Source organism: Pristis pectinata, chromosome 2, assembly GCF_009764475.1.
Source record: "Pristis pectinata isolate sPriPec2 chromosome 2, sPriPec2.1.pri, whole genome shotgun sequence".
Lineage (NCBI taxonomy): Eukaryota > Metazoa > Chordata > Chondrichthyes > Rhinopristiformes > Pristidae > Pristis > Pristis pectinata.
In genome coordinates this window covers 40,360,872-40,381,293 of record NC_067406.1, presented here as the reverse complement: position 1 = coordinate 40,381,293, position 20,422 = coordinate 40,360,872, and the positions used below count along the sequence as shown (strand labels likewise).

The window sequence follows — 20,422 nt, the reverse complement described above, 5'->3', positions numbered from 1 at the left end:
AAGATTATGCCTTTTATCAGTTCTCTGTAATTACTAGGTGTTACTCCAAATGGTTTAATACCAATTTGTGAACAATTATTTTTCATTTTAACTATTATATGTTGGAGATTATGCAAATTATTGCACAACAGCTCAGCAAATAGAGATAAAATTTGTGTGCAGTACAAAATGGATGACTTCATTAAGGTCAATTCCAATCTGGTAAAGACAAGGCTGTGTTTGAAAAAAATATAACAGATTCCCTTATTGGTGTAAACAGATGATTTAGCCTTGAGTACCAAGAATGATCAAAGTTTATTGATATTAGATTTAATAGTACTTTAGGAAGATTGTGTGATTGAGTGAGAGCACCAGTAGACAGTACTGGAATGAAAAAGTATGAAATATTAAATTTATAAAAACATTACACCAATGGTCTAGCCCTGTATTTAATTTCTGGAAGTTAATCACCTTAAAATTCCTGAGTGTAAATTCACCAGGATTGTGCTGGGAATAGGAATCTGAGTAGAGATTTCAGATAATGGCTCTTTTTCCACTGAAGAGCAAACTAAAAGGTCATTTAATACCATTTCTTTGGCACTTCCACTGTTTGTGGAGTCAGTAATGAGCAGTTATCAATTTAATATAATCATAGACTGCAGGGGTTGAGTCAGGAGAAATTACAGGGTTGTTGGAGCATGAAACTTACTGGAACAGAACAGCTGAGAAAGCGGCCACAGTTAAAGTAAAAAGGGATAAATATTAGAATAACAATGACAAAGGAACAGTGAAGAAAATGCAAGACAGCATAGTTAATTATGGATTGCTCTACCAAAGAATAATCTAAAATGGACCAAATAACCATCTTCAAATTTAGAATTTCATTTAGATGTAACGTTACATAAGAGTTTAGGATTCAGCATCCTTACAAACCATTACCCAATGATGCTCATGCATATACACATGGTTCTTGCATTTTTTTCTGCACAGGTGCAAGCATGATTTGCTGTAAGAATTCCATTTCTAAAAATGACGTTTACCTGAGCAGCTGCTTCTGTAAGTCCACACAATGCCTTGGAACCAGAACTTACAGAATCACCAAAGGCTGGTAGATTACTGTTCTTTGCATTGTGAGAAATTCCTGTCATCGCCTCTCCAAGAACCTATACAAAAATTAATGGACAAAATGCTAAATTGTCTGAATTTTGCATGCAAGGTTAAAGATAAAGCAATGGACTAAAGATGAACATTTTTCAGTTTTAACGTCAGGTCCACAGTTCTTCCTGTTATTTATCATTCAATTTTTTTTTAGTGAAACTGTTCAACAGTTATTCCTCCTTAAATTCTTCAGGCAATATTGCTTAAAAAATGATTTTCTCTCAATGACAAAGTGCCAGTCTGACCTTATTTGGAGAAGTGTTCTAGTTTGGGCAGTGGATCTTTGAAAAACTATTCTGAATTTAGAGGAAACACACTAATGATTCACAAGATAGGTGCCTGGAATGAACTACTTTAGTTGCGTTCCTTGGACAAGGTATGTTCCAAATGACATGATATACTGCCTGCTTGTTCCATGATGCATTGTGGAGAGATGCCAAGATTTGGGGGTTCTGGCCAACATTCTTCAAATATTAGCAGCATAACAGAACAAAGCACTCAAATTGGTCAAAGAGTTCCACAGTGCACAAGCAGGCCCAAGTACCTATCTGTACAAAAGCCATTTACCAGCACTTGGTCTATAGGCTTCTATGGCCTGGGGATTCAAGTGACATCCAGATGCTTTTCAAATCTTGAAAGAGCACCTGCCTCCACAACCCTCTTGGGCAGTGCTTTCCAGATACCAACCATCTTGAAGGTAAAAAAATATCTTCCCCAGATCCTCCGAAACCTTTCCCTAAATCTATGCCCTCTGATTTTAGATACTCTGCTGAGGGGAAAAGGTTTTTTTAAATTATCTAATCTATCAATGCCCCTCATAATTTTCTGCACCATTTTAGATATACAGCTTACTGTGTTCATGTAACTATGGGGTGATTATATCTACAGAAGTTAATTAGTTGGCTGTCAACACAGTTAGGAATCCCAAGGATGTGAAAGTTGCTTTGTAATAAAAAGTCATTTTTTGGGGGCCAAGGTAGTTTCACTATGTGGTTTGAAATATGTAGAAAATTGACAAGAGAATTGACAACTGATGGCTTTAAACTCAAGTTACAGTTAAACCTATTCAGTTAAAATCTCTTCACCTCAAAGTCTGCAAGACCATGAAGAGCAACATTTTGTAAACCAGAAAGGAACAATTGAAAGATTCCTTCCTTTCTATTTGCCTTGACAAATTGAAGGGAAGGCAAATTTGGATTAAAGAGACAAGACTGCCATATTTAATACAATGATAGAGTAGGCTACAATAATAGCTTTCACCTATTCTCATGCAACTACTCCAACTGTGCAGTGTTTAATTAACACAAATCAAGCAAACTGAAGCGCTACATTAATATACAACTCCTGTAACTAAAGTGCATCTTCAAAAAGAATTAACCAGTTAGAGGGTGAATTGCACAGCAAACCATATTTAGTAATAATGACATCTTAAGAAACATTTTAATAATTATATATCCTTGGCCACCAACTTTTAAACTAGATAGTCATTCAAACAACAAAAAAAAACAAATGTCCAGGCTGAAATGGTCAGTAGTTAATGGCTGCTCTTCAAGGAACAACTAGTAACTAATAGCTAATAACACAAAATATTCACTTTGGTACCTTGGAATTTTCCATCACGCTGTCAATGCAATCAAAGTAGGACAAGTCATTGACAGCTTCAGTGGGGTTGTCAAGCATTCCTTGGACTGTCTGCAAAAGAAAAAAAACAGTTGAAGTTTAATCATTCACAAGAATAGTACAATAGTACTGTTGCACTGTACTGCTGCTGCAAAATAACAAGTTTCACAACATGTCAATGATAATAAATCTGATTCTGATAGTACTCCAATAAAATGTCATTTGAGTTCAACCAAACCTGTGGTGCACAATATATCGTGTGATGTGTCAGTTTAGCCTGCCTACATTCACTGTCCTCACCTCTCTTACTGCCCAAGGTCCACTTCTGTCCTGTTTGACCTGCACTCACCATGCTAGCTATGCACACATCCTTCTGCTCTGAGTCCTTAAGATCCCTATGCTTGTGACCTCCCTCAAGAATGCTACATGATCTTAGTAATTATTGAATTTTGACTGGACATGCAAATAATATCCTTCCTTGTCAAAGGGAAGCTCAAGTACTTTCAAAAAGACCATAAGAGATGGGAGGTCATTGACAAGGTGGATCTGCAATGGGGCAGCAGGGAGACCCAATAAACCTTAGACTAAACTTATAAATCTGCAGATTTGAAAATGCCTATTTATTGATAATCTGCTATCCAGCTATTCAGAAATCCCAATGGTTTGGCATTTGACTCACCAGGTGATGTTTGCCATACATGCTTGAAACTCAATGGGGCCCCGGTTCCCGTCTTCTCTTTAAACTCCCTGGCAATCCGGTTCCTGCAGTCCCTTTCAGCTCACCAGAGCCCCGTTTCCCACCCTCCCTTTAAATATACTGGGTTACCTAGAAAATTATATCACCCCACAACATCTTAAAAAAAAAAGTGTTAAAAATAAGTGTTGAGGTATTAATAGGAATAATATCCAAAGTCTGGAAAATCTGCCAGTCCAGCACCAAGGTCCCAGGCATGCTAGATTATTGGAGATTTACTGTATGTGCTACAAGGACTCAGGTTCATGGCCGACTTACTTCCACTCCAGTTTTATGAGTTCTGAGTTCAGTGTAGGAACTATACACTCTGTCACTGAAGGGGCAGGTGCAGGCTCCTTCTGTCAACTAGTACAGGGCTCCCGATGTATTGACTCGAGGTTATCAATGCCACCCTGAATGCCCCTTTTCTAATTTGAGCAGCCATGGGCCAAAGCTTCCTGGGAATCAGTGGGAATGATTCTTCAAGGAGCTTTGGGCACATCCTTGAATCTCTGCCTCTGTCCACCTGGTAATCTCATTCCAAACTCTGCTGTGGGAAGGAGCATCTGTTTGGATAGACTGGTGTCAGGCATGCGAAAGACATGGCATGCCCAATGTAAATGACTGAGTAATCAGGGCATCATACTGGGGATGCTGGCCTGGGAGAGGACAGTGATATTGGTTCACATCTATCCAATGAACTTGAAAGATTTTGCAGAGACAGTGCTGATGGTATTTTTCCAGTGGCTTGAGATGTCTACTGTAGGTACTACAGGTCTCTGATGTGCCAGGTCTGTGGTCTTGGTCTTCAAATACCCTACTCCTCAATTGACCATGAGCTGCATTAGTGCATTGAAAGCACTGATGAATGTTATCATCGGTGTCTGCCTTTGCTCAGTGGTGGCTCCTGTGATATGGGACGTGGTCCATATTTTCCATGGTCTTGCCATTATCGTGGTGAGAGCAATATGGTGCAGCAGGGGCAATTTAGTAGAGGATCTTCCTCTTGCAGATATTAAGTGCAAGGCCCATCCTCGAGCGTGCTTCACCTAAAGTGTTGATGATGGCTTGGAGCTCAGACACTGAATGTATACAAAAGAAAGTGCTATTCGCCAAATAGCAGCTCAACTATCGAGGTTTGGGTAACCTTGATCCTCGTGTGCAGTTGCCATATGAAGATTAGTTCCACTCCCATAGGAGGTATGCTGGAGGCAAGAAATATTGAGCAGTCTTGCAGCAATAACACAGCCTTGTTTAACACCTGTTTTCACTGAGAATGGTTTGTGGAGGACTCCTGGATCAATATCACAGCTTGCATGCCATAATGGAGCAAGCGTAAGACGAGCCAAATTTCTGTGAGCAGCTGAATTTGAGGAGAGTGTTTAACAGCCTTTCCTGATTGATGGTGTTAAAGGCTTTGAAAACAGTAGCAAGTGCTGCGCTTCATTAATAACTATGTTATTTAAAACTTAACACAGAGACAGTGTCTGACCAAGGTTCTTTCTTTCATAAATTTCTTTTAAACCTGCACTTTAAAAAGAACTTTATAATTTAATTCTATTTCTGATGTTTACACTACTCACTTATAAATTTGGTTGTTTCACTGGTTCAGATAAATCTAACTATTCAAAATATTTAATTCGTAAGTTGGACCACAGGATGCCAGCACCATTCACCACTTGTATTTAACAAACCGTGACAATCCTCCTGCAAACTCATGGCGTACAGTATAGCCAGAATGTGCAAATGGCCAGTAGATTGTGTTTTGGAGAAAACACCAGAAACATATGCAAAAAATATAACTCATCTGCTTGGTAACTCGTGCTTCACAGTAAACTAAGAAGTTATGCTGAAATTGTAGATTTAACTCATTCAAGGAAATTTGGAAGTTCAAATCAAAACAGCGAACACTGGGGTAGTCGTTCACTTACCTCAAGCTCACGGAGAGCATTATCACATTCCTTCTGTCCTGGAGCCTGCTGTGTGCACATAGTAATCAACTGATTGATGCTTTCAGTCACAGCTCTGCAAGAGGAAAAAAAACACCAAACAAAACATTACTTGCCACAGATGTACTACTTTGTGTATGGAATTCATAATAAAGTCTTACACTAAATCCCAAACTTTGTTGATATTTGCAAAATGATGGTTGAGTAGTAGGCTGGAATTTAATTTTAGCTGGCAAATTTGTTCAAACTATCTATTGATAATTAGCCTATGGTTTGAAGTGAATTTAACATTTCCCACATCATGGCTAGTTTATCAACTTTTGATCTTAAGGCCAAAGTCAACTCCTACCCCTGCCTCCGGCGCTTAAGTGGTACAATTTTGAAGGGTATAAAAGAAGAGGGAGTTGTACATTCACAAATTCTCGAAGGCGAAAGTTGTGAATGTTCTTAACGTGGCATGGTGAAACAATTCCCAATAGTAAGAAGGGTAACCAGACAAATTAATCGGCAAAAGAACTAAAGGCCACATTGGGGGAAAAATAGGCAGCGTTATGGTGATCTGGAAAACACTGATTGAGGACAATTTTAAATTCTCTTCAGGTCCTCTCCAGGTTATGAATGCCTAATTTATGTACATCTCATACACTTGAATGAGTATTTGGGACACCGGAGGGATGGATTTGCTGGCTGCTGCAGGGCCGCAGACAGCTTCTGCCACCTGGGAACTCACAGGCAGCAACATTATCGTCTTCAAAATCCACCGGCAGTGCATGTGAACTAATATCAGTGTCCTCTCTCAGACCAACATTTCCAATTACACTGAGGTTCCAATTACATTCAGTCTGGTCCAATGGGCAGGCCATGTCATTCATATGCCTCAGACTCCTTAAATACACAATTTTTTTCTGAACTTGAGTGGGGGAAGTTCCAATTGATTAAACCCAAATTGTTTAAAATAAAAGGTAAACAATTCTGATCTGAGTGCATTTCATGCAAAATATTCATAGAGGAGAGAAACTCTCATAATTATTGCTTGGGGAAGATAGAAATGGCGCTTGCCTATAATCACAGCTACTAATTAGTGACACCATTAGTAGTATTTTGTTGCGTGGGATATTAAAAATGTGCTGAAAGGAATAGCTGTTTTACTTTACTCCCATGGAAACATGCCATTTCCTTTTTAAAAACTGGCTTCCTTAAAAACAAACACTATTCTCAATTGCTGTTCAGACCACTCTGCATTTTCAGCAGCTTTTGCCTTAATTCCAACTTTTGCAATTTTAGTTTTATTTGTTTTGCCTGTTCCTTACTTGCTTTCTAAGACTGTCACTGTACATGATTAGTGCATGTAGCATGCCAAGTGAGGGCACTAGGTTGCAGAGATTTGTCCGTTTAAGGAAGTAAAACAAGCTCTCCCCATTTACCGTGCAGCTGCAGCAAGTTGGTTCTTGATGTTGGGAGCTGTTGGATCAGCAGAGAGTGCTTTGGCTGCTAGGAGGAGTTTGCTGGATGCCATTGAAATACTCTTCAGGTTTCCAATTACCTGAGCCTGGTCTTCTTTATCCTGTGGAATTACAAAGAATGAAAACCAGAAGTAAATTCCTTGTAAATCCAAATGTTGAGCTTTAAAATACAGATCAAAGAAAATCAGAACAATTTCTACAGGGACAATATAGTTAATATTTTTGCTCTCTTTGCAATGTTCTCAAAGCTTTGACCCTGGGTTAAGAGGTTCCAAAGGCATTGGTCACCCTCCAGTAGCTTGGCAAGTTGCCATAAATACGATGGCTACAAACTACAATTCCACCAAGCATCTCACCCAAATAGCTTTTCTGCAAACACAAAACCAGAGGATAAATGCCAGTTTGTGGTGGTGGTGCAGAGGGCTGTATTGGGGGGTGTGGAGGGGTGGGGAATGGGTGCCAGTATGAAAACAGGGATACGAGGATAGGGAAAACAAAAATTACTATCAACTCGCTTCTCATTTTCAGCCAAAATTCAACCCTTGCCCTAGCCTCAATGGAATTGATCAGGAAGAGAAATGTTGGATGTGGGGGCATCATGGCTGAATGCACAAGTCCATGCTTCTTCCACTGCCAAGGTCAAATCTCTCATTAGATTGGAGACTGAATTAGATTGGAGACTAAGATCCATGGGGTTTAATTATAATACTGAAAGTGAGATAAAGAACTAATTGCAAAGTCAAATCCAGCAATTCCAAAAATGATACACGAATGAAGAGTTTATAGACACGTAAGCTCGTGAAGATTAAGCAAACTCTAATTAGAAAAGGAAGATGAATTCATGTTTACTAAATCATGAATGGGGAATTGGAAGAATTATTTTCACATGACAGGAATTAAAAAAAAAAATACCTATTCACAAGAATTCAATTAAAAAGTTGTACATGTATTTGGAACGGAAATGCTTTTCTCCAAGAGGTACATACGTTAGTAAGGGTAGCTCAAGTTGAAAAGCAAAGTAAAAACACTAAAGAGCTTGCTGTATTCCAAGATAATTTTTTTTTAAATTTGAAAGACCCAAAATCCTACAAGTATATGGCTGACTATCAGATGAGCCCAGGTTTGGAATTTGAGCCTCAAAGGAAGTGAAATGTAGCTATGCAGCTGGAAACCACTGTTCTTGGTCACTCTCACAAACTGTTTTCTAGCAACCAATATCCCTCTTGCTTGCAACAGTGCAAGACTGAACCAGAGAGTCTGCGACCTCAGTACTGCATTTCATGCACAGGTCAGCATCTGACCACATCACATTGCAGCAGTGTTCAGATTATCAGGCTTCAGTTACCCAACAATCGCTCTACTCATCTTATACTAACCTGCTGTTGCTGCAGCTCTCACCCATGCTTTGTTAATTATCTCTAGACTTGATTGCTCCAACACTTCTGGTCAGGTTCCCACTTTTTACCTCTCAAGACCAAGAAGGAATGCAAAAGCCTGCCAGCCTTGACTGAATGTGTACCATCAAACTTCTCATCCTGGCTTCAAATCCCTCCAAGGTCCATCTTTTCTTTATCTCTTATTTTCCTCCAGCACTAAAACTCTCTAAAACATCAGTCCACCTTTAACTCAGGCTTTTGTCATCCCACTGATTCAATCACTCCACTATTCACTATTATGGCCTACATTCAGCTGCCAACACCTAAGCTCGGAATCCCCTCTCCAAAAATCCACATTGCATCTTCCACATTTAGGACATCCATTAATACCCAACTCTGTGATCAAATTATTAGTATCTCATGTGTGATATATCAAATTTGGTTATTTCACTGGATTAAAAATGGTAAATAAATGCAAGTAAACATTGTAGTCCCTACTGTGAGCTACATGTTATAAACTGCTTAGTGTATCAAGAAGTCTAATTTATCAGGGCAGGCACTGTTTTGATATACTAGAGATGCTTTTGAATGTTTTAGTCTGCCAGACTAGAAACCTGCTTCTCCCTCATTACTTTATTTTCTTACCTTGGACTGTCCAGCCATTTCAACACCAGCCTGGAGGAGGTCATTGAAGTCTTTGCCAAATTTGCCAGATGCCTTTGCCAGGTCTTCTGTATTTCCACGGGATGCCTGCACCAATTCATTGGCCGATTGATTCAAACCAACTGCTGCCTCATTTAGATGGCTCTGAACCTCTTGAAAGTTCTTGGAACTTGGTGGAAACTAAAAAGTGAGTAAACAAAATTGGAAAACAGCCAAGGTGACTCTCCTGATCAAAAAGGGAGGAAGACAGAATGCGGGGAACTATTGGCCAGTTAGTTTAACTTCTATTGCTGGCAAGATGCTAGAGTCAATACTCCAAGAAGAAATAACTAATGATTTAGCAAAGTTTAATATAATCAAACCTAGCCAATGTGGTTTTATGAAAGGTTAAATCACATCTGACAAATTTGCTTGAATTCTTTGAACGTGTGATAGGGGGAGTTGATAAAGGGGAACCTGTAGACAGTGTATTTGACAAGATGTCTCATAAGAGGTTGGCCCATAACCTAAGCCCAAGGGACTGGAAGAAGTGTGTTAGCATGGATTGAAAACTGGCTATCACATGGAAAAGGGTTTGATAAATGGGTCCTTTTCAGGCTAGAAGGATGTAACTTGTGGAGCACCCCAGGGGTCAGTCCTTGGCCCTCAAATGTTTACTATTTACACTAATGACCTGGAAGGAAGGAACAAAATTCAAGATTTCCAAGTTTGCCAATAATATGAACATAGATGGAAGGGCATGTTGTGATAAGGATATTGTGATTCTGCAACAGGATATAGATAGATTGAGTGATTTGGCAAAAACCTGGCAAATGAATCTTGAAATGGAGAAGTGCGAGATCATGCATTTCAATTAGAGGGATCAAAGAAAGATTATTCCCTATCTGCATCACTCCTTTAGGACATTCTTTAAAACATAACACTTTGACTGAGGTATTGGTTATCTCTGCTAGTATTTCATTGGTTGTGTCAAATTTTACTTGACAACACCCCCATTGAGTGCCTTGGGATATTTCACTTTATTAATGATGATAAATAACATCTGATTCACTTGTGTGCGTGTGTAGACTTCATTTTTTTGAAATCAATTGAATTAATTAATTTTATAAAGAGATCTTAAGATGTCAATGTCACTTTACTGAGCTCCCATTAATAATGTATATAATGCGACTCTCATCTGAAACTGTATTCTGTCTGGTGACTCTCTCTCCATTTTATCTAACTTGGTGTCATTATCTTTAATTACAATTCACATCAATTGCTTACCGAGTTTGCAAGAAGCCTTTTGCTAGCCTCTCCAACTGTTCTTAGAGCCGCATCGACGTCTCTTTGGCCCGGCAAACAGTTCACACATCTGTTTAGAGCATTTGATACAGCCTTTGCCACCTGTGGGAAGAAAAGTGGATGAGGTATATGTACTCAGTCACCAAATATTAACAAAATTGAATGACTATACTTAAATGCCTTAAGTGTGAGGCCTAATATTTGTTTTGGATTGACCTAGAATTGATCATCACAATCTAGAATTGAGATGAGACTCTTAAAAATGCTCTTGAAACACGCAAAGTTCAATTTAGGCTAGCTTCAAACACACACCATTTAAGGATGAGACTTGTGCCAAGTCATATAGTCTGGAATGATTCATCCTCCAGTCTTATTTCATTCCTCATAGAAAAACAATGTCTAAGGAATCATGCATGCAAAAGATTACATGATAGCAGCAATATACCAAAATCTGCCTTTACATGTTCAAATTAAGGTTTCTGTTGAAACCTTTGAACCATTAAGAGATCAAAGTTATAGCTGATTCCAGTGAAAGAATATTTGCCACAATTATAAACCAAGGACAAAATCCAAAGTATGAACTTACTTTGATATGGAATTCCTTATCAGATATCACCTGACGCATCACTTTGATTCAATAAAATCTTGATTTCAACTTTTCCTATCCCCATACCGGAGTCAATCGAAGAACATAGTGCGAATAACACATAGTTAAATAAGAGCAAATGTACCAATGCTCTACCTCAGTTCTTGCTCTTAGGATCTTGGCATGGCATAGGAGGCCATTTGGCCCATTAGATCCATGCCAGCTTCCAGAAGAGCAATCCCTTAGTCCAATCTCCATCTCCTTATTTCCCTGCAGCCCTGCCATTTATTCTCTCACGTCCATTAACTCCCCATTTCATTTTTTTTTAATGTCACTTACCTACACTAGGAATAATTTACAGTAGGCCATTAACCTACCAGCATATCTTTGGGGTGAGGAAAGAAACTGGAGCTATTGGTGGAAATGCTTACAGCCACCAGAAAAACATGCAAACTCCAGAAGACAGCACCTGGGGTCAGTAAGCAAGATGCTAAGAAGAAACAGTATAGGCATTTTAAATCATGTGTTGGGCACTTCTGTGAATGTGCAGAGGTAGTGGGGAAGGGAGGAAATGGCAGGATCATTCCTATTCTGCCAAGTTTAGTTCTTGATTTCTTTACAAAGAAAAGTCAGGCTTAATTCCTGTGGTCCAATTTTAGAATTATTTCTTTAATATAATGCCAAAGGTAGTCTAATCGGCACAGTGCACAATATATATAGAAAGTGCTGTACAATTTCTTGTTGAGTGCTTCTACAGTCAAAATAGTAGTGAATTGCTTTTCTTCAACTGTTGCTGCAGATTGCCTATGCCGACTCTCTACAAGGAACTTCACTTTGCTAAAATTAACTGGCTTTTTTCAAAATTCAGCCAGATCTTAATGAATTCACATTTAAACACATCGTTAATGTGTCAAAAATAGTCCTTTTATTACCAAACCTTTCAAAAGGCATACATTTTTTCCAAAAGGGCTGTTGGATAGACTGAATAAAATTTATGATTTGATGAACATAATTATCTGTGGATCAAGCTTGTGGCATCAGCCTTGGAAAATGATTAACAGTAATAAATCAATTTTTCATGATGAAAATCATTTTTTCATCTAGATTCCAGCATCTGCAGTCCTCTGGTTCTCTAGTAATAAATCACCTCCTGTTACTTGGAATAATTAGATGTAGATACACAGTAAATGAATCTTGATCCTCACCTAGATTAAAAAAAAAGAGTGAATTTCTGTGTATGCTGCACAATCACACTCCTTTTTAAATTGAATTTCAACCCATGTCAGGTTAAACTGTTGAAGGGAAGAACAAAAACAAGTGAAAGACTGTCATGTTTAAGCATACTAACCTGTGCTAGGCGCTGCTGGTTTTCTGGATCACCTGGTTTTGCCATGGCTTTGCGGGCCTCTTCAATTAGATTACTGGATTTATCCATAACATCACCTGCACACTCCAGCATCGCGCTCTGTGCTTGGGGATCAGTAGTATTGGCTGCAACACCTCGTGCAGCTGAACCTAGGGCTTTTAATGCTTGAGCTACTTCTCTGGAGGCCAATCCTGAGACATGGACATGGGGAGAAAGAATAGGGTGGGGGGGTGGGGGGGGGGGAGGGACAGAGAAAAATGGGGGTGGGGGTAACAGTTTTACCAATTTGTTTTCATTATTATAATTTTGTGATTGCAAATTACCCAGAGACAAAACAAAGAACATTAATTTTTAATCTCATTGGTCACTTCAAACAAGTAGACAGAGGAAAGCAATGCAAGCATATTAAGTCTTTCTTCTCTTGGTTCTCCTAAAACACCTGAGGAACACTTCCAACACTCCATCCATACCTGAATGGCCATCTTCATTAGCTAGTTTACATAATGAGTGCTAGCTAGGTCATGTGAATGTCATAGTTGTTCATGAATTCTGTCAGACTCAAATCCTGTAGTATTATCCAAGAACAAATTCTGATTTTACTGTTAATATTGAAAAGTGCATGGAGTGGAAAATTAAGTATTTAACTCATCACCTTTTAATAGCAAGTCCCTAATCTCAGCCTGTCATAAAATGCAGCAACTTATTTCTGTATTCACAAATAAAGATCCCCATATATTTCAATAACTTCTCAAAGCAATTCTTTCATTTTCATTTGAGTAACTTTGAACTAGAATGCCAATACCAAATTATTTTCATACATGAGGATTCTCGCAATTTATTTTTCCCTGATCTCAACTTCAGTCCCCCGTTTGTCCTATCTTTCCATTAATTTTTCCTCTTACCCCTCCTGTTTGATTACAGTAATCAACTTAAAACCATCAGAAAAACTTGCAAATTTTAATTGTTTCGGTGCCCAAGAATGCAAAGACCAATTGCAAGTTCATTTTCTCCTCCACATCTCCAGCTACCCCATAAAGTCTGCCACCTTGAAAAAGACTTGCACACTCACGTAAACAAGATAAATCCGCAGGCATACTGGATAGTGATTCGATATTACATAATGCAATATTTTATTACTGAACAATGGGTGAAATTCTGCACATTTCCCTACAAAATAACAAATCATATTTTTGAAACACACTTAGCTAAATTTAATCATAAATCTGTTTATTTTCCTCCCTGAAGTTTCTTGCATTTCTGTAGGGGGTTTTGTGTTACCCAAACCGAACACCAAAGTTTCTCACAGCAGGGTGAGACAGGAAAATATAATTAAATTCAATTTCCTCAAAGGACAAGGTTGAGCAGATTTTTCCAGTTCATACCCAGCAAGGTAAGCCACCTTGGGAGTTCTACACATTGTCACATTTGGCCCAATACTCGGACGCTGAAGGTTGCTATCACTGATGAAGTTGGATGGGTGGTGAAACATCTGTACTACTGAAGGATGCATCAACTCAAAAGTTATTTTTCATGGGACCAACAGTTAATCAAACAGTTTGCCATGAGCAAAACCAAAGACTTCCTTGTGGAAAGGAAGTCGGGGATCAATGATGATCTGAATTGTGCAAAGGCTGTCCCACAGATTTCCTCTTTCAGCTGGCAGACTGTAACGCAGGACATCCCAGTCTGACAGAAATTTCTGTTTATGCACACGAGGTGGCAAGTTTCTATCCTTCCCTCAAAACTGTACTAAAGAGAGATGGAAACAGCCTGATATAATGTTACAGAGAAATAAAAATATGATTAGGATTACTGCACACATTTCTTGTACTGAGCACCTGTAAAGGCAAACTCACATCCACATCAAGTCAATTATCATTGGTTAATAATGACCAGGAAGAAGGGACTGGGTATATAGAGAAAAATGGGAAGGCAGAGTTTTATTTTAAGATGCTGAGTGTGAAAAGATGGCAGATAGAAGGTAATGTTTGGAAATTAAGTTACTCACTTTGGGCTGAAGAACAGAAACCAATGAATATCATTCAGAAAGATTCTAATTTTCTCAAGCAGCAGCATGCATACAGTAAATAATTAGGAAGGCAAATGGATTGCTGGTTTTTATTGCAATGAGATGGAGTTCAAGAGCAAGGAAGGTTAGAACACATCCAGACCACTGTGGCCAGTTTCCGTCTCCTTATTTAAGGATATACTTGCCTCAGAGATGGATCTGCAAAGGTTAGCGCAAAAGATCAAACAGAATGGACACCTATTATCTGGTATTTAGAAAAATGAGAGCTAATTTGTCTGATGAAGAGTTATCAATCTGAAACATTAGCTGATATTGCTCAATCAGCTCAGTATTTCCAGCATTTTATTTTTATTTCAAATTTCCTGCATCTGCAGTGTTTTGCATTTTAACGTGGGGGTGATCTCACTGCAACACGAAATACCAAGGGAGCTTGACAGGATAGATGGTGTGAGGAGGTTCTCCTTTGTGTGGGGCAGAGGTGGTAAGGAAGGGAGGCCTAGGGGTCTGGAACAAGGGGGCACAAACTTGGGTTAAGGAGTCATTCACTGGAGAATGAAGAATTTCTTGTGTCAGAGGGTTGTGGTTCTTTGGAATTCTCTATCCTTAAAAGTCATGATGGGAGGATGTAATTAAGGCCAAGAATAGATCAGATCAGTCTCCAATTTACTGAATGGCACAGCTGACTCCAGGGCTGAGAGGCCAATTCCTTTGCCTATTGCTTATGACCAGATTAAAAAGTAATCATTTCAACTGGCAAGGTAGAATTTTATGATAAATTGGACTATCCATTGCATTGGCCTTAATATAATGCCCCAAAGAATTCTGAAATAATATCACAAATAAATAAAGGAGCAATAGAAATAAACAAATGCCTGGTCAAAGAGGTACGCTTGAGAAGATGGAAGCAAGATAGTAAGCCAAAATTACTTGGGCAATTTAATTGTTCCTCATCAGGTTTTAAAACATCTTTAAGTTTTGTTTCAGAAAGGAAAAGAATTCACTGAAATCATTTTGGCTGCATTTATTTTAAAAAAGAAAGTCTTACATTTTAAGCACTTAATTCTAATCTGTTATCATTTGAGCCATGACAGAATTGTGACCAGAGTAGATAAAACATTTTTACTCTATTAATGTCCTGAGATATTTCCCTAAATCATACACTGAATATACAGATCTCCTAATGTGTTGACTTGCGTTGCTGGTTCCTTCTCTCTCTTCCTTTTTCTCAATTTTCTGTCCACTTTTTTGGCATTCATTTTCTCTTACTTTTAAGAAATGCTCCCTTTTTTTGTTTTTTGTTTTTCTTCTCACAGTGGGTGGGGCAAGAGTGAATCAGTAAGTATGGGCAGTGATGGAGAGAAGATCTGGTCAAGGCTACAAACCAGTTCTTTTTAAGAAAATAAAAGTGTACAGGTGAATGGAGTGTATGGAATCTAAAAGCTCTGTTATCAAAGGCGCTGAACATTTTGGGCACAAGCAGAGATTGGGGGATGGGGGTCCTCTGGGACATGGAAATGGAATTATAGACAGTATCCAGCAACTCTCTTTTTACATGGGGGAATGATGCAGTGAAGATAGAAGATGATTTACATTTCAGCAGATTAAATGGAATTCCCAAGCACACAGTGTGCTTGAAGCAGTCTGACATGCACTGCTTTATAATGTAAGAATATTTAATATGTTGCACATTATTCTATTGCATGAATTAACACTATTGATCAATACTATGTGTAAATGCTGTAATCAGTAAATTAATTCACTCTTACTGCTATATGGGGTACAGATCAAGAGCTTAGTCTTGCTTTTTACCTTTTTGAGGCATTTTATGTTTAAATGTAAAGGTTGGGGCCATTCTACCTAATACTTTAAGAATATATTAAATACTAAATACAAAATTGCATTTATCTTTATATGCAGATACTTCCTGAAACACATTAAAAAAAACATGCAAGAGCCACAGAATAGATAATTTGAAGCCAAAATAGAACCTGCTCAACAGTTCAAATGGAAAAATATTGGGCAAGGTTGAAATATGAAGAGAATGTTCTCAGATAGCAACTGGAATAACATGCGATATTTTTAGTTACAAACCCAAGAGCAATCTATAACCCAGACTATTTTGCTATATCATCTATGTAGTATTCCATCTCACCCATAATAATTCAACATACCGGTGTAATTTTCATTTCCTTGTGTGACAGCACTCAGTAGCTTAGCCACAGAAGCACCCACCATCTTGGTGCTGCTTCCCAAGTCCTGGGAACATTTCTCCAGCTGTCAATATTAAAGAAAACAAACATATCATCCCCCACTGGTTACAGCTGTATTAAGAACAATACATATAATGTAATAATATCATTTAATACTATTAAGATTATGTAATTATGTTTTTAAGGTATGGTCAGCACTGTTGAGATTGTGTTATTGCTTCACAGCTCCAGCAACCCAGGTTTGATCCTGACAGCCAGTGACTGCGTGGGTTTCCTCTAACACTCCAAAGACATGCTGGTTGGTAGCTTAATTGGCCAGTGTAAATTACCCCTAGTGTAGGTGGGTGATTGTAGAATCAGGGAGGAGTTGGGTGCATGTGGGAGAATAGGTTACAAGGAAATATATAGCAGAATGCATCTGATGTGATTGCTCAAGAGCTAGGACAGACTTGCACCAAACAAGTGTGTCTCTTATGCCATAAGAAAATAAACCAAGGATAATTGAATATTCTAAGTGTTATTATAAACAAAATTATTTTGATAAACATGAACTGCCCCATTTCATTTTTATCTGCTAATTAGTAACCATATTATTATTCATGCTTAGGTTCCATCTGGCATTCAGAATGGACTATATAGGACTTACTGCACAGGAACACACCTTCAGCACAACCAGTCTGTGCAAGCATCCATACCCCATTTCAGCCTCTTCCTATCATTAATTATTCAAATCTTTCAGCAGAACCCCCCCCATATCCTATGCCATCATTTTCTTATCCAGTCTCTCCTTAAATACATTTATATTATTATTGCCACCCTAGAAAGTGATTTAGTTATGTCCCATACTTTGGGTAAACATCCTTCAAGTTCCTGCTGGATTTCTTTGTGGCAGTCTAACATTACTAGTACAAAGTTATGCTGTTCCCCATAAGTGAAAGCATTCTCTCCATCTACTCTATCAAAACCTACAATTTTAAAGGTTCCCGCTAGATCCCCCTTCAGCCCACTTGAAGGGAAAGGAGACTTAGTATGTCCAACCTCCTCCAATTGGTATACCCTAGCATTTCTGGCATCATCCTTACAAATCTTCTCTGCATCCTCTCCAGTGCCTCTATATTCTTTTTATTTGGCAGAACTGTACACAGTGCACTTGTAGTCAGTGCAAATATGATGGCAGGAAGTGCTTGTTTCCATCCTGTATGATTCTATAAAATCTGTGAAAAAAGTGTTACTTTACCCTGGAGTCTCATGAATTTTTAGTTTGCTCTTTCATATTACAGCATTGCATACCTTTCCTCCATTCCTTTTAATATTTTAAGGCTTTCAATTGTTGTTCTATGTCATTGTTTGCCAATGCTATTGGATCATTTTATCTTCCCAAATTCCATTAAATCTCTTCTGCACTAAAAGCTACTCTAATCTGATCAAATTAACCTTTTTAATCAAACCTACATCCTCTTTCATAGTCTTCGAGTATATTGTATTATGGTCAGTACTGCCTTGTGTTCTTGTACTTTTCTTATCTACTCTGGCCCATACTCCATTACTAGGTCCAATAACATATTTGTTGGAACATAGAACAGTACAGCACAGGAAAAGGCCTCTGGCCCACAATGTCTACATTGAACACAAATTAAACTAAATCTCTTCTCCCTGTGCATGATCCATATCCCTCCATATTCATATATCTGTCCAACAGCTTCTTGCATGCCACTATCTTGCATGCTTCCCCCACTACCTCTGGCAGCCTGTTCCAACCACCTACATCACTGTGTTTAAAAAAAACTCCCCCAATCCCCCCTCCCCCCACCTTAATTGCATGTCCTCTAATACTTGACACTTCTACCCTGGGAAAAAGATTCTGACTGTCTACCTGATCTATGCCTCTTATAATTTTATAAATTTATTTACATAGTTATTTACATGTTGGTTTAGAAAGGAGTCCTGCACATGAAGGAACTCTATTCATTTTAACCCCATGTACCTCTTCTGTCCAAATTATATTAAAGTATTCATGATTCTTATTCTACATTTCTTATCCATTTCCCCAATTTATCTGCACATTTCTTCCACTACCTGCCTTCCACTATCAGGTGGTCTGTAGGTTATGCACACTACTGTGTGTCCTAAGGTCTTAAAATATGTCTGCAGAGGCAATGGAAACATTGGTTGTAATCTTCAGAAGTTCCATAGATTCTAAAAAAAGGTTCCCGTGGATTGGAAAACCCCAAATTGAACACTTTTATTCAGGAAAAGACAGGAAGCAGTAAACTAGAGGCCAGGTGGGCAAACATGTGTCACTGGGAAAATGCTGGAATTCATTAAGTAGAAGCAGGATATTTTGAAGCAGGACATAACATCATTCTATGAAAGATACAGTGTCTGACAAATTTAGAATTCTTCAAGGATGTTACTAGCAAGGAAGATGAAGGGGAACCAGATGTAGTGCATTTGGATTTCCAGAAATCTTTCATCAAGGTGCTACATTAAAAGTTACTGCACGAGTTAAGGGTTAATCACCTTGGGGACAATATATTAGCACAGGTAGAACACTGGCCAAACAACAGTCAGGGTAGAGAGGTCATTATGTTAACAAGGTGCAATCAATGAGGTGCCACAAGAATCTGTGCTGTGACCTCAACCATTTATAATCTGTGTTATCAGTAAGATCCCATGGAAATGATGGCAAAATAAACAAGGAAAGTGGAAAAAAGTGAAAATATTGTTCAGTGAATGGTAGAATTGAAAGCATTGGCAGAGGAAATCTAGAGAAATGTCATCAGCGGAGTTACAAAAGGTCCAGTTTTGGACTTGCTTAGCATTTTCACAAATGACCTGGAGCTCATAAGCAAGCTTTGCATCTAAACTTGGAAATAACAAAACTACGAAGGCAACAACCCAATACATCTACAGAAGTGAATGAACATGGGAAAGGGTCTGGCAAATGGCAGATGAAACTCATTTTTGGAGGGAAAGAAAACAGACTACATCACATCTGCACAATGACATTAAGGAAAACAATAGCCAAATGGAATAAAAGCCCTTGGAGTTTGAGGCCTTGCTTGATAACAAGTTGAAGCTATTGTATCAATGCTTGATTGTAGTGTCTAAAGTGACTCACTTGCTTTGTAATATCCTGCCACTTTATACATTACTGGTGAAACTGCATTTGGAACAACCTGGCTAGGTTTGAGATCTACAATTAGGAAGACAGGCAAGGGAGAATCTATTCTTTCAGAGAGCTGTGATTCTTCAGAATTCTCTACTCCAGACAGCTGTGGAGACAGAGCCATTGGATATGTTCAACGCAGAAATCAACAGACATTTAAATGACAAGGAAATCAAGGGCCATTGGGAGAAAGCAGGAAAGTGGTATTGAGGCTAAGATTGGATCAGCCCTGGGCTCATTGAATAGTGGAGAAGGCTCAAGATGCCGACTGGCCCTCCTCCTCCTGTTGCTTATATAGTTATTTGAAAGTTAACCAATAGACACCATTTTTCTAGCTGTTAAGTACTGACACTTGCTCAAAGTGCCCAACTGCATCATCCATTTCAAAGGTTAACATTTACTGTTAATGATGTTCTTTAATGAGGACATGCTTCATTCCAAAGTGTGTGAAAGAGGCTAATTTGTTCCCAGGAACTGAAAAGCTCCATTCATTTTAACCATCCTTTGTATGTCGTTTGATCAGAATGCCTTTTGAACCCAGAAAGGAACAAACAGATGGATTCCCTGAATAAACAATTAAGTTTTTATGCAAGATTAGTTTCAGGATCTTGCTTTGCATCCAGTTTTATGTCATCTGTTAGGAAAATATTTGACATGTCCTCCTCAAAGAATAAATATACCTTCTGATAGTATGAAATATTCCTTTGTTCCTATTTGTCCTTGTTAATGTGAACTGAATCCATCACATTTGATTAGAGATATAATGACTATGTGTGTCAAGACACTAAAATCTTTATTGATCGATTAAATATGGAACAAAGCAGAAGGATTCATTAC

General features: G+C 38.4%; 1 protein-coding gene across 5 annotated transcripts in view; it reads right to left on the bottom strand.

Moving 5' to 3' along the window:
- LOC127579698 (talin-1) overlaps positions 1 to 20,422 on the bottom strand; it is a 180,622-nt gene that overhangs the window by 40,895 nt on the left and 119,305 nt on the right. For all 5 annotated transcript variants that reach the window (XM_052032615.1, XM_052032617.1, XM_052032619.1 and 2 more), the window contains exons 27-34: positions 16,378 to 16,480; positions 12,160 to 12,368; positions 10,208 to 10,327; positions 8,924 to 9,121; positions 6,864 to 7,003; positions 5,422 to 5,515; positions 2,740 to 2,829; positions 1,020 to 1,142 (exon numbers count right to left, since the gene is read on the bottom strand). In XM_052032615.1, coding sequence (XP_051888575.1) covers positions 1,020 to 1,142; positions 2,740 to 2,829; positions 5,422 to 5,515; positions 6,864 to 7,003; positions 8,924 to 9,121; positions 10,208 to 10,327; positions 12,160 to 12,368; positions 16,378 to 16,480 — 1,077 coding nt within the window. The remainder of the gene's footprint in view (positions 1 to 1,019; positions 1,143 to 2,739; positions 2,830 to 5,421; positions 5,516 to 6,863; positions 7,004 to 8,923; positions 9,122 to 10,207; positions 10,328 to 12,159; positions 12,369 to 16,377; positions 16,481 to 20,422) is intronic.